Source organism: Podarcis erhardii (assembly GCF_964252035.2).
Source record: "Podarcis erhardii genome assembly, chromosome: 2".
NCBI lineage: Eukaryota > Metazoa > Chordata > Lepidosauria > Squamata > Lacertidae > Podarcis > Podarcis erhardii.
In genome coordinates this window covers 127377529-127397287 of record NC_138498.1, presented here as the reverse complement: position 1 = coordinate 127397287, position 19759 = coordinate 127377529, and the positions used below count along the sequence as shown (strand labels likewise).

Here is a 19759-nt window from a genome sequence, read left to right as displayed (position 1 = left end):
AGCAGGCGAAGCTGCAGGGACCACTCACTTCCTGGCCCTCCAAAAATGGAGGAGGCTTCGGACCCTTGATGAACCTGAGAGGAGCCTTGAGGGGGGCAGAGAGGGGCTCTTGCCCCTTCCCAGACTTTTCCTCCAACCATTTATTACTACTGTTTATCAAACCTGGCCACCTTCACCTCTCCTGCAGCCCTGGAAGGAAAAAAGAGACACACGGCATGCATTTCTTTTCAACACGGGTTTATTCTCTAGGTTGGCTCTGCCCCACGAGGCTTACAGTCTACAGCAGAATCTACACAGAATGGGGAGGGGGGGCGAGTTTTGGGCTCTGGGTGGAGGGAAGGGGGGCAGGTCCTAGTCCGTATCGAGAGAGAGGGCCGAGCTGCTCTGCCTGGCCATCTCTGCAGGGACGTTGCACCCAGGTCTCTAGAGGGGATAAACTTGGGTCTGGACTGTACCACTTCAGGTCCCCCGGAGGGGGAGGTAAAGGGACACCTGATGACCCACATTCTGTAAGTGGAGGATCCCTGATTTATTTATTTGGGGGGTGGGGAGGGATATGCCAATCTTGCTCAAGTCAGTCTCCCCTACTCCAAAAAGGTTCTCTCCCACAATCCCAAAGACAACACAGGCCCCCGTCAAGAGTCTCCCAGAGCATGTGCAGAGTCTGCGGCCCAGGACCTTAGGGTTGCTTTTGATGCAATTCCTGCCTTGCGGGGGATTGGACTAGATGACCCTCAGGGACCCCTCCCAATTCTACACTTCTATCATTTCACAGCACACAAGTGAGGAGGGGCAGGGACTGCCAGAAAGGGGAATTTTTGCTATGCACAGATCTGGCCCCCTCCTTAAAATCACAGCTGTGAATCTGCAGGATGCGAAGCCAAGCAGACCCCTGACCCCAAAAAGGAAGGGGAAGGGGGCTTCCAACAAGGGACCGGAGGGGCAAGACTGGGCAGCGAAAGAGGAGGGACCCAGGAGTCCGGGGGCCTACGATCCACTTCACCCTTTCAATGGGATCCGGAGACAGGCAGCAAACCAAGCCAGGAGCTGGGCTGCCCAAAGTCCGTTACTGCAGAAAGAAGAGAAATCCGTGAGATTTTGACCCAATTTGGAGAGGAAACATTAGCTGGCTGGGGGTTGCAATTGCAGGAATTGCTCCACAAGAACCCTGCGAAGTAGGCAGACTGGATCCTGCCTCCCGGGCCCCCCTGCGAGCTTCATCATGGCCAGGGACTGGGGATTCAAACCCAGATCTCTCTGCCAGGGCCTAGTCTGGCCCTCTCACCACTGCACCGCACTGCCTCTCAGTGAGTGGCATAGAGATATATTTTTAAAGAATAGAAAAATGAGGAATCGAGAGAACTTGGCAGTCTTGGGAGCATCTTGGACACTGACCTCGGATTTGGGCTTCTCCGATTTGGGTTTTTCTTCAGAAGCTGAAAAGGAGGAAAATGAAGCAGGGAAAGGTGAATGACCAGAAAATTCAGGGAAATGGGACAGGAATACTTGAAAGCATGCAGAAAGCTAAAACGGAAATCAACATTTCTGAGCCGCTGGGCAGGGATGTTTTTAGCAGGCAGCCAAAGAGAATCTGGCCAAGGCACCTGGTTGGTTTCAAGAGGCAGGGAGTTCCAAAGGATCTTGGAGCCAGGAGGGACCCCGAGGGTCATCTAGTCCAACCCCCCGCAAGGCAGGAATCTTGAACCCACAACCCTGAAATCAAGAGTCTCAGGCTCTCCCAGCTGAGCTTCTTGTACTGGCAACTGTGGAAAAGGGGAGTCAATTGGCCAGCGCCAGTTCCGCCAATCAAAGTCGTCAGGTGGGGGGAGGGGAAGGTTTCTCAACTGCTTTTACTGTCAATATTTGCATGGTCTTAATAGATTCTGAATTGTCTCCGCCAGGGTAATAGGGTGGGATATAAATAAATATAATATTTCTATTTTTCATTATAATAATTAGACTTGAGGTAGGCTGGGTTATTTGTTTTGGTTCTCATTTTTATTATGTACTTTGTGTTTTCGTCATGCATTTTTATGCCAAAAACTGCCTGGAGATCCAGAAAAGGAGGGTGCTGTGCATGTTTATAGAATCCTAGAATTGTAGAATCGGAAGGGACCCAGAGGGTCATCTAGCCCAACCCCTGCAAGGCAGGAATCTCAGCCAAAGTATCCCCTAAAAATATTGACCAAATGACAAAATAGGACCATATCGATAACAAAAATAACAGTACAGAAGGGGTGGGTGGGAACAACCTTACCCCATCGGAAGAAGGACCGCAAGACCCCCAGCAGCACAATGGCGACCAGGAACAAGCCGATGGCATCCTCCAGGGAGGGGCCCAGGGACCCTGGGTGGGGGGAGAAGGGGCAGAGGCAGAAGGGGGGCGTCAGCGAGGGAGAAGAGACCCCCACCCTGCCTTGGCCACCCATTGCAGGTCCCCAAGCTGCACCTTCGCCCCACCCCGCATATCCTCCACCCCATGCCCGACTTGATCAGTGCCAATTCACAGAATCCTAGTTGGGAGGGCACCCCAGCGGTCATCTAGCCCAACCCCCTTCAAGGGAGGAATCCCAGCTAAATCACGCAGGACGGACGACCCCCCCAACCTCCGCCAGTCAGGAATCACACCCACAGCCGGTCTTCTGGGCCTTGCTACCCAGCCCCCAGGGGACCCCCAAGTGCAGACCCCCAAGTGCAGACCCCCACCTGCCACATGGAGCATGACCGCCTTCTTGACCCCCGCCTCGCCCAGCCCGGCGTGGCCCACGTGGCAGACGTAGGAGACCCCGTGGTCCTCGGTCGGGACGGGCAGCAGGCGGGCGAAGCTGGTGAAGCTGAAGGTGCCGTCGGGACCCTGGCGGTGCCCCGAGTCCCCGATGTCCAGGAAGGCGTCCTGGGGGGCGCCGGACCCCCTCCGCTTCCAGCTGACCGAGGCACCCAGAGGGAAGAAGCCGGAGACCTCGCAGGCCAGCTGGGGCCGGGCGCCGGGGGGCACCGAGAGCGTCGTGGGGCGCAGCGTCACCTGGGGGGGCTCTGCAGGGCAAGAGGGCGAGAGGGAGTGAGCAGAGGGCCCCCTGCTGACAACCAGGAGCGCTGCAGGCGAGGGGGGCTCTTGGATTCGAATCCTGAGGAAGTCAGGGTCCCCGTTGGCTTGATCAAGTGGCCAGACGCTTCTTAAGGAGCCTCCCAGTCCAGGGGCAGTCTCTCTGGATCGCTTGGTTCTTAGAAGCCTAGAATTGCAGAAGTGGAAAGGACCTGCAAGGGTCATCTAGACCAACCCCTGCCAGGCAGGGATCTCAGGGCAATTTGGCCACTGCGAGGTTTAAGCACTCTCCCTATGTTCTTTTGGAGCCTCCAGGCCCAGGAGCAGTCTATCTGGATCCCTAGGTCCTGGCCGGCATTTGGACTGTGAGAATACAAGATGCTGGCTCCATGGGGGTCCCTTTGGGCAGTGGACCCCCCTTTCCCCTTCCCTCCGCCCTCCCTGCGAGGGAGACCCCCCACTGGTCGCTCACTCACCCACCACCTTGAACTCGAGCGCCTGCTGGGCGTGCAGGTGGGGCAGGTAGACGGTGCAGATGTAGGTGCCCTCATGGCGGACGGCCACGCTCCGCAGCCGCAGGGAGGCGCCGCCGGCCTCAGCATCCAGCAGCAGCTCGGCCCCCTCCTCGGCCACCGACACCCCCCGCGTGGCTCCGTCGAAGGCCAGCACCACCTTCCCGGCCCCCCGGAACTGATGGCGCCACTCCACCGAGAAGGCCGAGGCCGGCGCCGAGAAGCCACAGTGCAGGACTGCCGGGCGCCCGAGGCGGGACTCCAGGCGCGGCGTCCGCGTGAAGACCGACAGCACCACTGCGCAAGGAGGGAGGAGGGAGGAGGGCGAGGTGAGCAGGAGAGATCCCCAGCGGTCATCTAGACCAACCCCCGTGCAAGGGAGGAATCCCAGAAGGGAAGAACCCAAACCCAGCCTGCCGAAACAACAAACCCAGGGCCGTGTTTAGCAGATGCGGCACCAGGCTGCAAATGTCTGCCCAGCACCCCCAAATTACCACTGATAGTGGTACTGCCAGCCATTGTGAGGGGCGCAACTCTCCCCCATGCCAATGCAGGAGAGCGATCCCCCGAAAGGCCAGCGCCCTGGCGCGACGCATCACTAAGCCCTATGGGAAAGACGGCTCTGAACAAACCCACAACCTATTTGATCTATTCATTTAATTTCGTGGTTCTCAAATTTGGGGGGGACCCCCATAAACGCTCTCCCTTTCAGCCAGTGCCCTAAAAGAGGCATGGTTTGGAACAACTGTTTGCACGACCCAGGAAGATGAAAGCAAGATTTGAAACAGCAACAATTAGTTGCCAAATGACTCTAAATCCACTTCAAACTACTCCAAGTAGTTCAACCCAGCAGATGCATTTGATCCAGGGATTTCCGCTTTCCAACTGGCCCACGGTGCCCCCCACCCCCCATGAGGGTGTAACCAATGACTTTGGACGCTCCTAATTTAAATAACTGCTTTTCTTCCCCGCCTTCTCCTCCCAGGGGCTCAAGGCGGCCTCCCTCCCCTTCCCCTGCCATTCCCCCGCGCTGACCCTGCCAGGTAGGCCTGCCTGAGAAGCAGGTCCCTCTCTCCCAGGCTGCCGGCGCAGGGCTCTAGCCGCTAGGCTGCACTGCTCCCCTTCCGCTCTCCAGGTGGTACCTGCGGTGGTGGTGACGCTGCTGACCCCATCCTGCTGCTTCCAAGGCGGGGCCTCCTCAGTGTGCAGGACACTGCTGACCCCGAACCCGGCGTCGGGGGCCTGGATGCTGGCGATGAGCCACTTGCCCCTCTCCAGGGCGCGGGGGCAGCCCCCTCCGCCCGCCAGCCCCTCCGCCCAGGCGACGTGGGACTCTTGCGGCGCGTAAGCGTTGATCTCGCAGGAGGATTCAGCCTCGCTGGCATCCGGACTCAGCCAGGGCGGGGGGGTGGCCGAGGCCTGACCGCCCCACAGGGCCCCAGAGGGGTCTGCCGGGGGGACAAAGCGGGGGGAGGTGAACCAGTGTCTGGGGGGGGGAATGATGAGCCTTGTCTCTCCACTGCCGGACCCCCCCAACCTACATAGCAGGGGGTTGGAGTGGATGACCTTTGGGGTTCCCAACTCCACCGTTCTGTGTCAGCCAGTTCAGCGAAAACAAGATGCTCTTTAAGGAGGATTTGTTTTGTCTATTTAATGGGATTTAAATGCCAGTTAATAAACCAAAACAACCAGTTACAGATAGGTAGCCGTGTTGGTCTGCCATAGTCAAAACAAAAAAAATTCCTTCCAGTAGCACCTTAACCCACAATAATACTACAACCAGACCTAACACGGACACTGGCACCAGAGCCTGCAATAAACCCAGATGCCAACTTTGCTGCCACATACACCCGGACAACACCATTACTGGCCCCAACAACATCACACATACCATCTCGGGACTATTTAATTGCTCATCGTCTAACATTGTGTCTGCCATCAAATGCCAACAGTGTCCTTCAGCTCTCTATATTGGACAAACAGGCCAGACCTTACGCCAAAGAATAAATGGACATAAATCGGACATCAGGAATCACAAGACAGAGAAACCAGTAGGAGAACACTTCAATCTCCCAGGACATTCTATACAAGATCTCAAAGTAGCTGTTTTACTACAAAGGAATTTCAGAAATAGACTGGAAAGAGAAGCTGCTGAATTACAACTTATTACCAAACTTAAAACCATTGAGAAACCTGGTCTGAACAAAGACCTTGGATTCTTATCTCATTATACATGACAAAGCCATTTTTCACCTTTTCACCCCTTGCTTTTTCCTGTAAGACCTATTGCAGTCGTTAAGAGTCGTCAACAGGCTCATCACAGCTATCTGCCAATCACCCATTCCTACCACCCTTCTGAGTAATACCCCTCCCCACCTTCTCACTATATAGAAGGGTCTGGAAACTTCTGTTTCAGTGTATCTGAAGAAGTGTGCATGCACACGAAAGCTCATACCAAAACAACCAAGCAGCTTTGTACCTCTGAAAAGTGAAAATGTTGAGGTGGGAAACCAATTTGAAGTAGATCCAGAATAAGCATAAGTAGATTAAATTAATCCACAACAATAGGACTCCTGAGTTATTGAGATGATTTCTTTTGTCCATTTACTGTATTTATTTTTCTCAATTGGAACTATAAAATGGTGATTTTCTTGAGCCAAAATGAGAGCAACCCTGAACAATTTTTAGCAAAAAAGCACTGTACTATATACCAGACAAGCATGTATGGAACTGTAGTTGTTTGCATATATAGTGACATATTGTAATATACCTTCTCCCCTTTTTATTTCTTTGTTCTCTATTCACTTTTTATTTCCCTTTTTATTATTCAAATATTCTCAATTTAAATTGTGGGGGGAGGTGTGGTTGAACCCGGAGCCAGGCCTGTCAGCCCTCATCATAATTTCGCTTTATTCCTATCCGTGGGTCTCTCCTCCGAGTCAAAGTCCGCTGGGGGCTCCCCTGGGCCTCTGGGGGCTCTGGCACTCAGCACAGTTATTTCAAATGATTTTAAGCCCTAAGAGTTTAAAATGGATAACATGGATAATAGATATAGAAATAAGGAAGCTGCCCAAGGCCAACCATGTTTGGGCCTGTGACGGACAGCAGAGCCAGGCCAGTCAGCGAATTTCGTCCTTCTGAAATCGCCGCCTGGGGGGGCTGGAGCCTCGCTCTGATTGGCTGCCAAGCCACCGGGAGGCGGAGCCTGCCCTTTTGGCGGGAAAAGGCAAGGCGGCTTTTCTGAGGGGGGAGCTTGGAGGGGAAGGTGGGGAGGAGAGGAAGAGGAGTCAGGCGGGAGTTTAAGGGGAGAAGCTGGGGGGGGAGGGAAGGGAGACCCCCAAGAAGAAGAAGAAGAAGAAGAAGAGTTTGGATTTGATATCCCGCCTTTCACTCCCTTTAAGGAGTCTCAAAGCGGCTAACATCCTCCTTTTACCTTCCTCCCCCACAACAAACACTCTGTGAGGTGAGTGGGGCTGAGAGACTTCAAGAAGTGTGACTGGCCCAAGGTCACCCAGCAGCTGCAGGTGGAGGAGCGGAGACGCGAACCCGGTTCCCCAGATTACGAGACTACCGCTCTTAACCACTACACCACACTGGCTGAGGGGTAGGGCTGAGAAGGAGGGCTGAGGGGACCCCCTGGGTGTGGGGGGACGGACTGAGGGGGGGGGAGCGGAGGGAGACCCCCAAAAAGGAGGGCTGAGGGGACCCCCTGGGTGTGGGGGGCAGACTGAGGGGGGAGCGGAGGGAGACCCCCAAGAAGGAGGGCTGAGGGGGCCCCCTGGGTGTGGGGGGCGGACTGAGGGGGGGAGCGGAGGGAGACCCCCAAGAAGGAGGGCTGAGGGGGCCCCCTGGGTGTGGGGGGCGGACTGAGGGGGGGAGCGGAGGGAGACCCCCAAGAAGGAGGGCTGAGGGGCCCCCCTGGGTGTGGGGGGGCGGACTGAGGGGGGAGCGGAGGGAGACCCCCAAGAAGGAGGGCTGAGGGGACCCCCTGGGTGTGGGGGGCGGACTGAGGGGGGGAGGGAAGGGAGACCCCCAAGAAGGAGGGCTGAGGGGACCCCCTGGGTGTGGGGGGCGGACTGAGGGGGGGGAGCGGAGGGAGACCCCCAAGAAGGAGGGCTGAGGGGGCCCCCTGGGTGTGGGGGGCAGACTGAGGGGGGGAGCGGAGGGAGACCCCCAAGAAGGAGGGCTGAGGGGAACCCCTGGGTGTGGGGGGCGGACTGAGAGGGGGGAGCGGGGGAGACCCCCAGGAAGGAGGGCTGAGGGGGCCCCCTGGGTGTGGGGGGTGGACTGAGAGAGGGGAGGGGAGACCCCCAAGAAGGAGGGCTGAGGGGACCCCCTGGGTGTGGGGGGCGGACTGAGGGGGGGGAGGGAAGGGAGACCCCCAAGGAGGAGGGCTGAGGGGGCCCCCTGGGTGTGGGGGGCGGACTGAGAGGGAAAGGGCCCCTCGCTCAGGAACCCCCCAAGTCTGAATGGGACACGACTCAGTCCAGGAAGGAGAGGGAGGAAGGAGAGGGAGGAAGGGGCAGAAATGGAGTCCAGCATTTGACCACCATGTCTAGAAAGCGGAACATCGGCCTGAGAAGAGAAGCTGCACCTGGACTTCTGCCTTTAATGCCCTGACAGCCTCCAAGTTGAGGCAAGAAGTTGACTTCTGCCTGGAAGAACCCGTCTCTGGACCCCCCCTTTTCCCCAGTAAATAGAACTTTTCTTCTTGTTACAGATAGGTAGCCGTGTTGGTCTGCCATAGTCAAAACAAAATAAAAAAATTCTTTCCAGTAGCACCTTAAAGACCAACTAAGTTAGTTCTTGGTATGAGCTTTCGTGTGCATGCACACTTCTTCAGATACACTGAAACAGAAGTTTCCAGACCCTTCTATATAATGAGAAGGTGGGGAGGGGTATTGCTCAGAAGGGTGGTGGGAATGGGTGATTGGCAGATAGCTGTGATGAGCCTGTTGACGACTCTTAACGACTGCAATAGGTCTTACAGGAAAAAGCAAGGGGTGAGAAGGTGAAAAATGGCTTTGTCATGTATAATGAGATAAGAATCCAAAGTCTTTGTTCAGACCAGGTCTCTCCATGGTTTTAAGTTTGGTAATAAGTTGCAATTCAGCAGCTTCTCTTTCCAGTCTATTTTTGAAATTCCTTTGTAATAGAACAGCTACTTTGAGATCTTGTATAGAATGTCCTGGGAGATTGAAGTGTTCTCCTACTGGTTTCTCTGTCTTGTGGTTCCTGATGTCGGATTTATGTCCGTTTATTCTTTGGCGTAAGGTCTGGCCTGTTTGTCCAATATAGAGAGCTGAAGGACACTGTTGGCATTTTATGGCATACACAATGTTAGACGATGAGCAATTAAATAGTCCCGAGATGGTATGTGTGATGTTGTTGGGGCCAGTAATGGTGTTGTCCGGGTGTATGTGGCAGCAAAGTTGGCATCTGGGTTTATTGCAGGCTCTGGTGCCAGTGTCCGTGTTAGGTCTGGTTGTAGTATTATTGTGGGTTAGGAGTTGTTTAAGACTGGGTGGCTGTCTGTAGGCAATGAAAGGTCTTCCTCCCAGAGCTTGAGAAAGAGAACTGTCATTGTCCAGGAGAGGTTGTAGATCTCTTTTTTTATATATATAAATATTTATTGAGATTTTTTGAATACAATGCATAAATAATAAACAACATTACTTATATCATGACATAGTTTCATCACTTCTTTGGACTCCCTCACGTCTCCCGCTCCCACTTACATCGTTATAAAATTTTTCAAGCAAATTATCATCTTGTTTACAACCTTATATCCGCTCATTTAAATAGAATCTGACAGTTCTCCAGAAAATTCATATTTTCGTTAGTCTCACTTATCATCAAGTTCAAATCTAATTCCGTGGTAGGCAGTTATTTATGATCAAGCATCCTTCTTAACATTCAACCAGATTACAATGTTTTTGTAAGTAAATCTTAAATTTCTTCCAGTCTTCTTCAACCCTCTCTTCCCTCAGGTCTCGGATTCTGCCGGTCATCTCAGCCAATTCCATATAGTCCATCAGCTGCATCTGCCACTCTTCCAGTGTGGGTAGATCTTGAGTTTTCCAGTTTTTTGCAATGAGAATCCTTGCTGCCGTTGTTGCATACATAAAAAATGTTCGGTCCTTCTTTAACACCTTCTGGCTGACAATACCCAGAAGGAAGGCCTCTGGTTTCTTAGTAAAGGTATACTTAAATACCTTTTTCAACTCATTATATATCATTTCCCAGAAGGCCTTCACTTTAGGGCAGGTCCACCAGAGGTGAAAGAATGTTCCTTCATTTTCTTTACATTTCCAACATTTATTATCAGACGAATGGTATATTTTGGCAAGTTTAACTGGGGTCATGTACCATCTATATATCATTTTCATTACATTTTCCTTCAAGGCATTACATGCAGTGAAGTTCAGCCCAGTGGTCCACAACCTTTCCCAGTCCTTAACCTTGTCATGAGAGGTTGTAGATCTCTGATGATGCGTTGTACTGTTTTAACTTGGGAGCTGTATGTGATGACTAGAGGTGTTCTGTTATTTTCTTTTTTGGGTCTGTCTTGCAGCAAGTTCTCTCTGGGTATCAGTCTGGCTCTCTTGATCTGTTGTCTAACTTCATCTGCTGGGTATTTTAGTTCTAAAAAGGTTTGCTGTAGATCTCTTAGGTGAGAGTCTCTGTCTGTAGAATTGGAACAGATGCGGCTGTAACGTAGTGCCTGGCTATATACAATGGACTGTTTGGTATGTTTGGGATGGTAGCTAGAAGCATGTAGATATGTTTGTCGGTCAGTTGGTTTATGGTATAAGGTGGTGTCTATGCGCCCATCCTGTATTTTTATAGTAGTGTCCAAAAAATGTATTTCTTGCATAGATTGATTCATTGTTAGGTTGATGGTGGGGTGAAAATCATTGAATTTCTGGTGGAAGGTGTCCAGGGTCTGTTGACCACGTGTCCAGATGATAAAAATATCATCAATGTATCGCAGGTACAAGAGAGGTTTGAGTGGGTAGGAGTTTAGGAAACGTTGTTCTAAATCTGCCATGAAGATGTTTGCATACTGTGGGGCCATGCGGGTGCCCATTGCTGTGCCGCTGATCTGAAGGAACAGGTTATCACCGAATTTGAAGTTGTTGTGGGTAAGGACAAATTGGCAGAGTTTGGTAGCAAAGTCCGCTGTGGTTTTATCTGAAATGGTGTTCCTTATAGCTTGTAAACCATCGTTGTGTGGGATGTTGGTATACAGAGATTCCACATCCATAGTAGCTAGTATAGTATTGTTGGGAAGATTATTTAAAGATTGTATTTTCCTCAGAAAGTCTGTGGTGTCACGTACATAGCTGGGAGCACTGATGGCATATGGTTTCAGAACAGAGTCCATATAACCGGAGACACCCACTGTAATAGTGCCAATACCTGAAATGATGGGGCGTCCTGGATTTCCTGGTTTGTGTATTTTAGGTAGAAGATAGAAAGTTCCTGGTCGAGGTTCTGTTGGTGTGTTTGTGAGGATCTGTTCTTGGATGTGTGGGGGTAGCTCCTTAACAATCTTGTTCAGTTCTTCTTGGTTCCGCTTCTGCCCTGGACTCTAAATCCCCAAGTTTTCCCTCACACAAGAGAGGCTGTGGTCAATGGCAAAAATTCACTGAATTGGCGTAATGTGAGGTGGATCCGCTATATTTAATTGGGCGTTAATTGGGTGTCGTTAGCAGGGACATAATGCCTCTTTATTAATTGGAGGCTTGAGGGGGGATCCGCTACAGGGCTGTTCTAAAATGATCCTAAAGAGTTGTGGAGTTGGAATGCGTTTCTACCAAATAGAGTAGATTAAGAATCTACATCTATGTTTTGGGATAATAATATCACCTAGACATTAGATAAGTATATATGGAATTGGAATTGTTAACTCTTATAATGATATAGTGTATTATTATTATTATTATTATTATTATTATTTAGTGTTGTTCAATCACACTGATGTTTTAAAAATAAAAAATGTTTAAAAATAAAAAAGTAAACACCTGTAGGTTGGACCCCGAGGGACATCTAGTCTCGCCCCCTGCAATGCAGGAATCTTAGCTCAAGAATCCCTGACATTTGGCCTTCCAGCCTCTGTTTGGAAAACCTCCAAGGAAAGCAACTCTGACCCTGGAGGTTTAAGAACGGAGATTGGGGAAGGAGTGTTTGCCGACACTGAAGATCCAGAGAATCATTTAAGTTTCCCAGCCTCAGTTGTGGCGCCTGTGAAATGGGTCTCTGAGTGAGGCTGAATTCAGAGGTGCTTCAAGTCCCTCCAGGTGAATGAGAAGCAGAGATGGGGGCCAGGGGACAGGTGGGGGTGTCCTATGGGGGGGGGGTCTCCATACCCAGGACCTGGAAGGCCAGGCCGGCCTCCACCTCCGGGGGCAACTCGGACTCCAGGGCAGCTTCTTCCAGGCGTCTCCCCGGTGGGGGCAGGAACAAGATGGCGGGGCGCGGCTTGGGGGCGCTGGACATGCCTGAGCCTCCGCCCCCCGCCTCCTCCAGGAACCAGCAGCCCCGCTTGGCCAGCGGAGGCGGGGATCTGCCGAAGGACGCTCCTGCCAGGAGAGGAAGAAGAAGAAGAGGAAGAAGGGGGTGGACCAGATGCCCCCGGGGGGCCCCCAAGCAGCCCAAGGGGACCCCTCCCCCCTAGCCCAGCCTCCAAGCCCAGTCCGGGTAGACTGCCTCTGGGCCTGGAGGCTCCACCGGAAGAGCCCTGCTGGATCCGGAGCAGGGCAAGGGAGACTGGCTCTGTCCAGGGAGGCTCCGCTGGGACGCAGCGGGGAAGAAGAGGAAGCAGCGGGGCAGCAAGGGGGCCGGATTGGGGACTCTGCCAGGGAACGGAAAGCGAAAGCGAAAGCGGGACTATCCCGGGCCAAATCCCGCCCCCGCCCCCGCCCCGCTCTGCGACAGGCAGAAATCCCACCGGAGAAGTTTCCCCCGCTGAGTTTCTGCCTTGCAAGGGGAGGATGGATGCCTCCTCCTCCTCCTCCGCCCCCCCACCCCCTCGGAGGGAACCCAGGCGTCCGGCCCCGAGCTCTAACCCTAACCCGCGCCCTGCGAGGGGGGGACCCAGGCGTCCGGCCTCGACCTACCCAGCAGCAGCAGCAGCAGCAGCAGCGGGAGCCCCTTGGCGCGGAGCGGAGCGGGTGGGGCAGCCATGAGGCTCCGCAGGGGGAGAGCAAGGAGAGGCGGCGGGCGGCGATGGCGGAGACTCCGTCCGCGCTTCCCCTTTCGATTTCGGAGCCCCGGAAGGAGGGCGGGGCAGGAGGGAGGGGGGACCCCTCTCCCAGCCCCCCCCCAGGCACCCTCAGGGGTCTCCCGCGGGAGATGCGGATTCTGGCCTGGCCGGAGGAGGGGCGAGATGCCTCGAAAGAAGGGGAAAGAGCAGGAAACCAGCTGCCCCCCCCCAGCCCCCCAGAGTTGGGGAAGGAGGCGGGAGGCAGAGCGGCGAGCTGGGGGCGCCCCATCGGAGATGGTCCCTCTGGAAGGTCCCTTGGTCAGGTGGGACCGAGTTCTCTTTCATGGAAGAGATTCACAGAAGGGGTCCCGAGGGTCATCCAGCCCAACCCCCTCGAACCCACGACCCGGAGATCGAGAGTCTCCTGCATTACCAACGGAGTCATTTCCTCCAAAGGGACTGGCGTCTCTCTCAGGGACCCTCCTAATATTGCAACAGACTTTCAGTCGGCTACTGAGCAGGTGAAATATAATAATAATAATAATAATAATAATAATAATAATAATAATAATAATACTACATTATTTATACCCCGCCCGCACATCTGGGGGCAGGGCACGAGGCTGCTCTCTTGATGGCCTCTGAGCCCAGAATCACAGGGAACTCTGCACATGCCCTGGACCATCCGGGTTCTGGGAGGGAGGGAGAGCGGCCTGCTGGCTGCGCTCAGCTTGCAAAGGGTTAAATCGAACAGAGCTGGAGACCAGCTTATAAAACACACTTTGGGTGACAGTCTCAGAAGAAATACAAAGCATTAAAACAATGTACAACAAGAAACTCCTGCAGGGAGTTGACCCAACCACTTCTTAACACTGTTTATGAAACTTGGGCCCCTCAGGGCTCTGGCAAAATGATCTCCCTTGGTTGGGCCTGTGATGGACAGCAGAGCCAGGCCAGTCAGCGGACTTAGTCCCTCAGAAATTTCCTGGAGCCTCGCTCTGATTGGCTGCCAAGCCAGCGGGGGTGGAGCCAGCCCTTTTGGCGGGAAAATGCAAGGCGCCTTTTCTGAGGGATGGTCTGAGGGGGGAGAGGAAGAGGAGTCAGGCGGGAGTTGAAGGGGAGAAGCTGGGGGGAGGGAAGGGAGACCCCCAAGAAGGAGGGCTGAGGGGGCCCCCTGGGTGTGGGGGGCGGACTGAGGGGGGGAGCGGAGGGAGACCCCCAAGAAGGAGGGCTGAGGGGACCCCCTGGGTGTGGGGGGCAGACTGAGGGGGGGAGCGGAGGGAGACCCCCAAGAAGGAGGGCTGAGGGGACCCCCTGGGTGTGGGGGGCGGACTGAGGGGGGGGAGCGGAGGCAGACCCCCAAGAAGGAGGGCTGAGGGGGCCCCCTGGGTGTGGGGGGCGGACTGAGAGGGGGGAGGGAAGGGAGACCCCCAAGAAGGAGGGCTGAGGGGGCCCCCTGGGTGTGGGGGGCGGACTGAGAGGGGGGAACGGAGGGAGACCCCCAAGAAGGGGTCTTCCGGGATAGCGCGAACGGGTAATGGCGGATTCCCTCCGAGCCCCGGAGGGAATCGGCTCCGTCGAGGACGGGTCTTGCCGTGCCGGCGACACGGGGACCCTTAAAAACCGCAAGCGCGGAAGCTTGCGGACCTGGTAACTCGGTGGGCACCTCAAGCGCCCTCCTCGACCCGCGAAGAGCCTTTTTAAAGGCTGCGGAGTGGACTGGGGAGCGGCGTGGTGCTGAGAGTTCAGCGCTACCTCGACGGAGCGAAGCCGCGAGCCATGACCGTAGAGCGCCGTCTTTCTTCCTGAAATTGGGACTGAAAAAAGCAACCCGTGAGTAGAAGGAAATTTTGGCACTAAAAGTTTTTATTCCTGAATTCGAGTACAATCGGGGGACGTGTCAAAAAGGAAGTCCACACTCCCCCCCCCCACCAAAAGACTTAAAGTAAGGAGAGGAACACTAAGTCGGAAAAACTGTGGTGTTTAAAGAAAAAGCTTTCATAAATTGGATTAAAAAGTTAATTGTGCTGGAGTGAAGAGAGGGGAATTTCAGAGGTTTTTTTCTTTTGTTTTCTCTGGCTGACCCCCCCCCGAACCCGGGCAGCGCCCTGTGTGTGAACCTGAGAGAAAGAATAAGGAGTTTGACAGCTGTCAAAAGAGCTGTCAAACGGATAGTTAAAACCTGGAACTGTGCTACAAATGTATTTTTGGATTAAAAGTGTTACATTAAATTTACTGGAAACAAACTAATTTTGAACAACAAAGTAACGGACCGTTGGAAAAGAACCATGATGGAAATCCCCCTGGAGGGAACTAAAGACATTGCAATGGCGGCTGAAGGAAAATTACTGGCAGAGATAAAAAAAATGTTTTTTTTGGTGGGAGCTCTGCAAGAACAGAGCTCGGCTATGAGTGAACAATTGATGACCTTCAATCTTAAACTAAGCAACTCTGTTGATGGAATTAACCGGATGGAAAAAGAACCTGCAGCTGCAGAAGAAGAGATAACTTTAGAACTGGGGGAAAAAGAAGAAGGAGAAGAGGGAGTTCAGGAGGAAGAGAGTAATCAAAAGTCTGTAACTTTTGGGAACAAAAGAAATGAAGAAGACAACCAAAGGATTACAAATCTGCAAAGAAAGATGGAAGTCCCTGGAATAACTGGAATATCGAGCTATAAAAGAATGAACAAGTTTGATGGGGACTTATTTTTTAAGCTGCAACAGGGGAGATTTGTTGATCCTGGACAGAAACTGTTTCTGTTTGATTTGGAAGGAGGAAAATATGAGGAACTGGGGACAGAATTACTCCGAGAAGAGAAGACCAACAAAAAGGACTATAAACAAAATTGGTGGAAAGAGACTAATTGGGGCCTAAGGGCCTCCGATGTGAGAAATCCGGGTTAAAAATATGGGAAGGGGCAAAAACCGGGGTAGGGGAGGGAGGGGAGTGTAGGGTGGTAAGACTCTGGGATCTAGAACTGAAATATTATGATTTTTGGTTCAATATATGATTTTTGGTTTAATATAAAGACCGAGGAATTTGTGGGAGAGAAATTAGGCCGACCTTAGAGAAAGGATTCAATGTATATAATGGGATATGATAAGTAAAAATGGAAAAATGATAAATTTCAAGAAAGATATGAACAATATTTAAGAGAAATGAACAAATAACTTGCTGAGATACTTAATGAAATTGGAAGGTGGGTAGGGGGGTGTGGGGAAGTCACTGAAAGAAGGTAATGAATGTAAGACTATGAAATTACAGATGTTTTGTTTTGTGTTTGTTTTATATGTGTGTGTTTGTCTGAAAAAGCTGAAAACCCAATAAAAAAAAAATAAAAACAAACAAACAAACTTTGCAGATAGTGGATAAAATGGAGTGTTTCGGGAGGTGGCAAAGAGATATCTCTAAATTTGTCTGGCAGGGCAAAAAGCCCAGAATCAAGTTTAAGATATTAACTGACGCTAAAGAAAGAGGGGGCTTTGCCCTGCCAGACTTAAAGCTGTATTATGAATCAGCAGCTTTCTGCTGGTTGAAAGACTGGCTACTTCTCGAAAACACTGATGTTTTAGATTTGGAAGGATTTAATAACGCGTTTGGTTGGCATGCATATCTGTGGTATGACAAGGTTAAAATACATAAGGTTTTCAAGAATCATTTTGTCAGAAAATCAGTCTTTAATGTCTGGTCAAAATATAAGGACTTATTGGAAAACAAGACCCCAAGGTGGTTATCACCAATGGAGGCTAAGGCCCCGAAAAGACTCAATATGGAGGCCAAATGGCCGAAATATTGGGAAATAATAGAAAAAGATGGTGACAATTGGAGGTTGCAGAGTATGGAGAAACTAAAGGGGAAAGTGCGAGATTGGTTACACTATGCTCAGATTAAAGAAACTTTTAAGTCAGATAAAAAATTAGGATTCCAGGTGGAAAAATCAAAGTTAGAAACAGAATTGTTAGAACCTAATTCTAAGATACTTTCAAGAATGTATAACTTGCTGCTAAAATGGAATACACAGGATGAAACGGTCAAATCAGCCATGATAAAATGGGCACAGGACATAGGTTACAACATTATGTTTGCTGACTGGGAAAAGTTATGGACCACCGGTATGAAGTTTACGGCATGTAATGCCCTGAAAGAAAACATTATGAAAATGATATATAGGTGGTACATGACCCCAGTCAAGCTTGCAAAGATATACCATTTGCCTGATAATAAATGTTGGAAGTGTAAAGAAGCTGAAGGATCATTCTTTCACCTTTGGTGGACTTGCCCTAGAGTGAAGGCCTTCTGGGAAATGATATATAATGAGATGAAAAAGGTATTTAAGTATACCTTCCTTAAGAAACCAGAGGCCTTTCTCCTGGGCATTGTCGGCCAGAGTGTGCAAAAGAAGGATCGAACCTTTTTTATGTACGCCACAACAGCAGCAAGGATACTCATTGCTAAAAGCTGGAAAACTCAAGATTTGCCCACACTGGAAGATTGGCAGCTGCAACTGATGGACTATATGGAACTGGCTGAGATGACTGGCAGAATCCGAGACCTGGGAGAAGAACTGGTGGAGGAGGACTGGAAGAAATTTAAGGATTATTTACAAAAATATTGTAAATTGTATGAATGTTAAGAAAGATGTAAGATCTGTAATAATACGGCTCCAACAAATTAGTAATAAGGAATACAAATTTTAACGTAATTGAAAGAAAAGACAAATTTTGGATAAACAGTATTTTATAGTTAAGTTTCAATAAGAGAGTGGTTAAATTTCAAAATTTGAGATATTAATACTGGAAAATTTTATTATATAAATTAAACTAAGTTAATAATTTGCTGGCAAAATTTATGAGTTTAGAAAGCAGGAACAAGAGTCGTGAGGAAGTCCAAGGAGGTGTATGAAATGTGGATATCGGAAAATGTTATGCTACTATATGTCTTTATTGTTAAACAAAAATTTAATAAATATTATTTTTTTAAAAAAAACATTGTTCAATAATCTGGAGCTCCCATTTCCTCCTGAGACTCTGATTAGCATCTCTCTTCATTGCAGATGGTGATGACTTAGAAGGGAAGAACAAGGGAGAGCACAACAGAATCCACATAGCGGAGAAGTCATATAAATATTCAGAGTGTGGAGAGAAGATCCGTCAGAGCTCCCAGTCCACCTCCCATCAAAGAAAGAGCTTCGTTCGAAGGAATAGCCTCACTTCACACAAAAGAACACAGAGTAGGGAGAAATTGTATCAGTGCTTGGAGTGTGGAAAGAGCTTCAATCGGAAGGATAGTCTCACTTCCCATCAAAGAATTCATACAGGAGAAAAACCCTATCAGTGCTTGGAATGTGGAAAGAGCTTCAATCAAAAGAATAATTTCACTGTGCATCAAATAATTCATACAGGGGAGAAGCCCTATCAGTGCTTGCAGTGTGGAAAGAGCTTCCTTCGGAAGGATAGTCTCACTTCCCATCAAAGAATTCATACAGGGGAGAAACCCTATCAGTGCTTGGAATGTGGAAAGAGCTTTCGTCTGAGTGGTGAACTCACTTCCCATCACAGAATTCATACAGGGGAGAAACCCTATCAGTGCTTCGAATGTGGGAAGAGCTTTCGTCTGAGTGGTGAACTCACTTCCCATCATAGAATTCATACAGGCGAGAAACCCTATCAGTGCTTGGAATGTGGAAAGAGCTTCAATCGAAAGGGTCATCTCACTTCTCATCAAAGAATTCATACAGGGGAAAAACCCTATCAGTGCTTGGAATGTGGAAAGAGCTTCTGTCAAAGGGCGACGCTCACTTCCCATCAACAAATACATACAGGGGAGAAACCCTATCAGTGTTTAGAATGTGGAAAATGCTTCAGTCATAGCACCGGTCTCACTTCTCATCAACAAATTCATACAGGGGAGAAGCCCTATCATTGCTTGGAATGTGGAAAAGGCTTCAGTCATAGCGCCAATCTCACTTCCCATCAAAGAATTCATAAAGGGGAGAAACCCTATCAGTGCTTCGAATGTGGGAAGAGCTTTCGTGTGAGTAGTGAACTCACTTCCCACCAAAGAATTCATACAGGGGAGAAACCCTATCAGTGCTTGGAATGTGGAAAGAGCTTCAGTCAAAGCACCCATCTCACTTCCCATCAAAGAATTCATACAGGGGAGAAATAATAATAATAATAATAATAAATTTTATTTATATCCCGCCCTCCCCAGCCGAAGCCGGGCTCAGGGCGGCTAACAACACTAAAACAATACAACATTATAAAACATTATAAAAATGAGTTAAAAACAAAATTAATGGCAACCATAAGCTAAAGTCTTGAAAAGATTGCCAAAGGAGGGAGTCAGGCTGCGCCCTAACAAAAGGCCAGGTGGAACAGCTCTGTCTTGCAGGCCCTGCGGAAAGATGTCAAGTCCTGCAGGGCCCTTGTCTCTTGTGACAGAGCGTTCCACCAGGTTGGAGCCGCAGCCGAAAAAGCCCTGGCTCTGGTTGAGGCCAGCCTAACCTCTCTGTGGCTTGGGACCTTCAAGGTGTTTTTATTTGAAGACCGTAAGTTCCTCTGTGGGGCATACCAGGAGAGGCGGTCCCGTAGGTACGAGGGCCCTAGGCCGTATAGGGCTTTGAAGGTTAAAACCAGCACCTTAAACCTGATCCTGTACTCCACCGGGAGCCAGTGCAGCTTGTATAGCACCGGATGAATGTGATCTCTAAGCGAAGACCCCGTAAGGAGTCTCGCTGCGGCATTCTGCACCCGTTGGAGTTTCTGGGTCAGTCTCAAGGGCAGCCCCACGTAGAGCGAGTTACAATAATCCAGTCTGGAGGTGACCGTCGCGTGGATCACAGTGGCTAGGTCAGGGCGAGAGAGGTAAGGAGCCAACTGCTTAGCTTGGCGGAGATGAAAAAAAAAAGAAACCCTATCAGTGCTTGGAATGTGGAAAGAGCTTCAATCGAAAGGGTCATCTCACTACTCATCAAAGAATTCATACAGGGGAGAA

At 50.6% G+C, this 19759-nt stretch overlaps 2 protein-coding genes and 1 long non-coding RNA gene across 4 annotated transcripts in view; 2 read left to right on the top strand and 1 right to left on the bottom strand.

Annotated features, from left to right (window-relative positions):
- Positions 1-542: 542 nt before the first annotated feature.
- LOC309334715 (tapasin-like) lies at positions 543-12853 on the bottom strand. 2 transcript variants are annotated; one of them, XM_081849312.1, is made up of 8 exons: positions 12685-12853; positions 11928-12141; positions 4698-5003; positions 3520-3852; positions 2707-3033; positions 2258-2347; positions 1396-1436; positions 543-1069 (listed from the first exon to the last, which is right to left on the bottom strand). In XM_081849312.1, the coding sequence occupies exons 1-8, from the start codon at positions 12742-12744 to the stop codon at positions 1067-1069; spliced, it is 1374 nt and encodes a 457-aa protein (XP_081705438.1). In that variant the 5' UTR covers positions 12745-12853; the 3' UTR covers positions 543-1066. The 2 variants fall into 2 exon arrangements, with proteins under 2 accessions (XP_081705438.1, XP_081705437.1); XM_081849311.1 differs by having other exon boundaries at positions 11928-12140; positions 12678-12852.
- On the top strand, positions 5011-6607 carry LOC309334748. The gene is made up of 2 exons (XR_014153241.1): positions 5011-5150; positions 6004-6607. It is a non-coding gene; the product is annotated as an uncharacterized lncRNA (long non-coding RNA).
- LOC309334671 (uncharacterized protein) overlaps positions 7918-19759 on the top strand; it is a 140479-nt gene continuing 128637 nt past the window's right edge. Inside the window, exon 1 of the mRNA XM_081849208.1 lies at positions 7918-8247. The gene's annotated coding sequence lies outside the window, so the exon portion shown is untranslated. The remainder of the gene's footprint in view (positions 8248-19759) is intronic.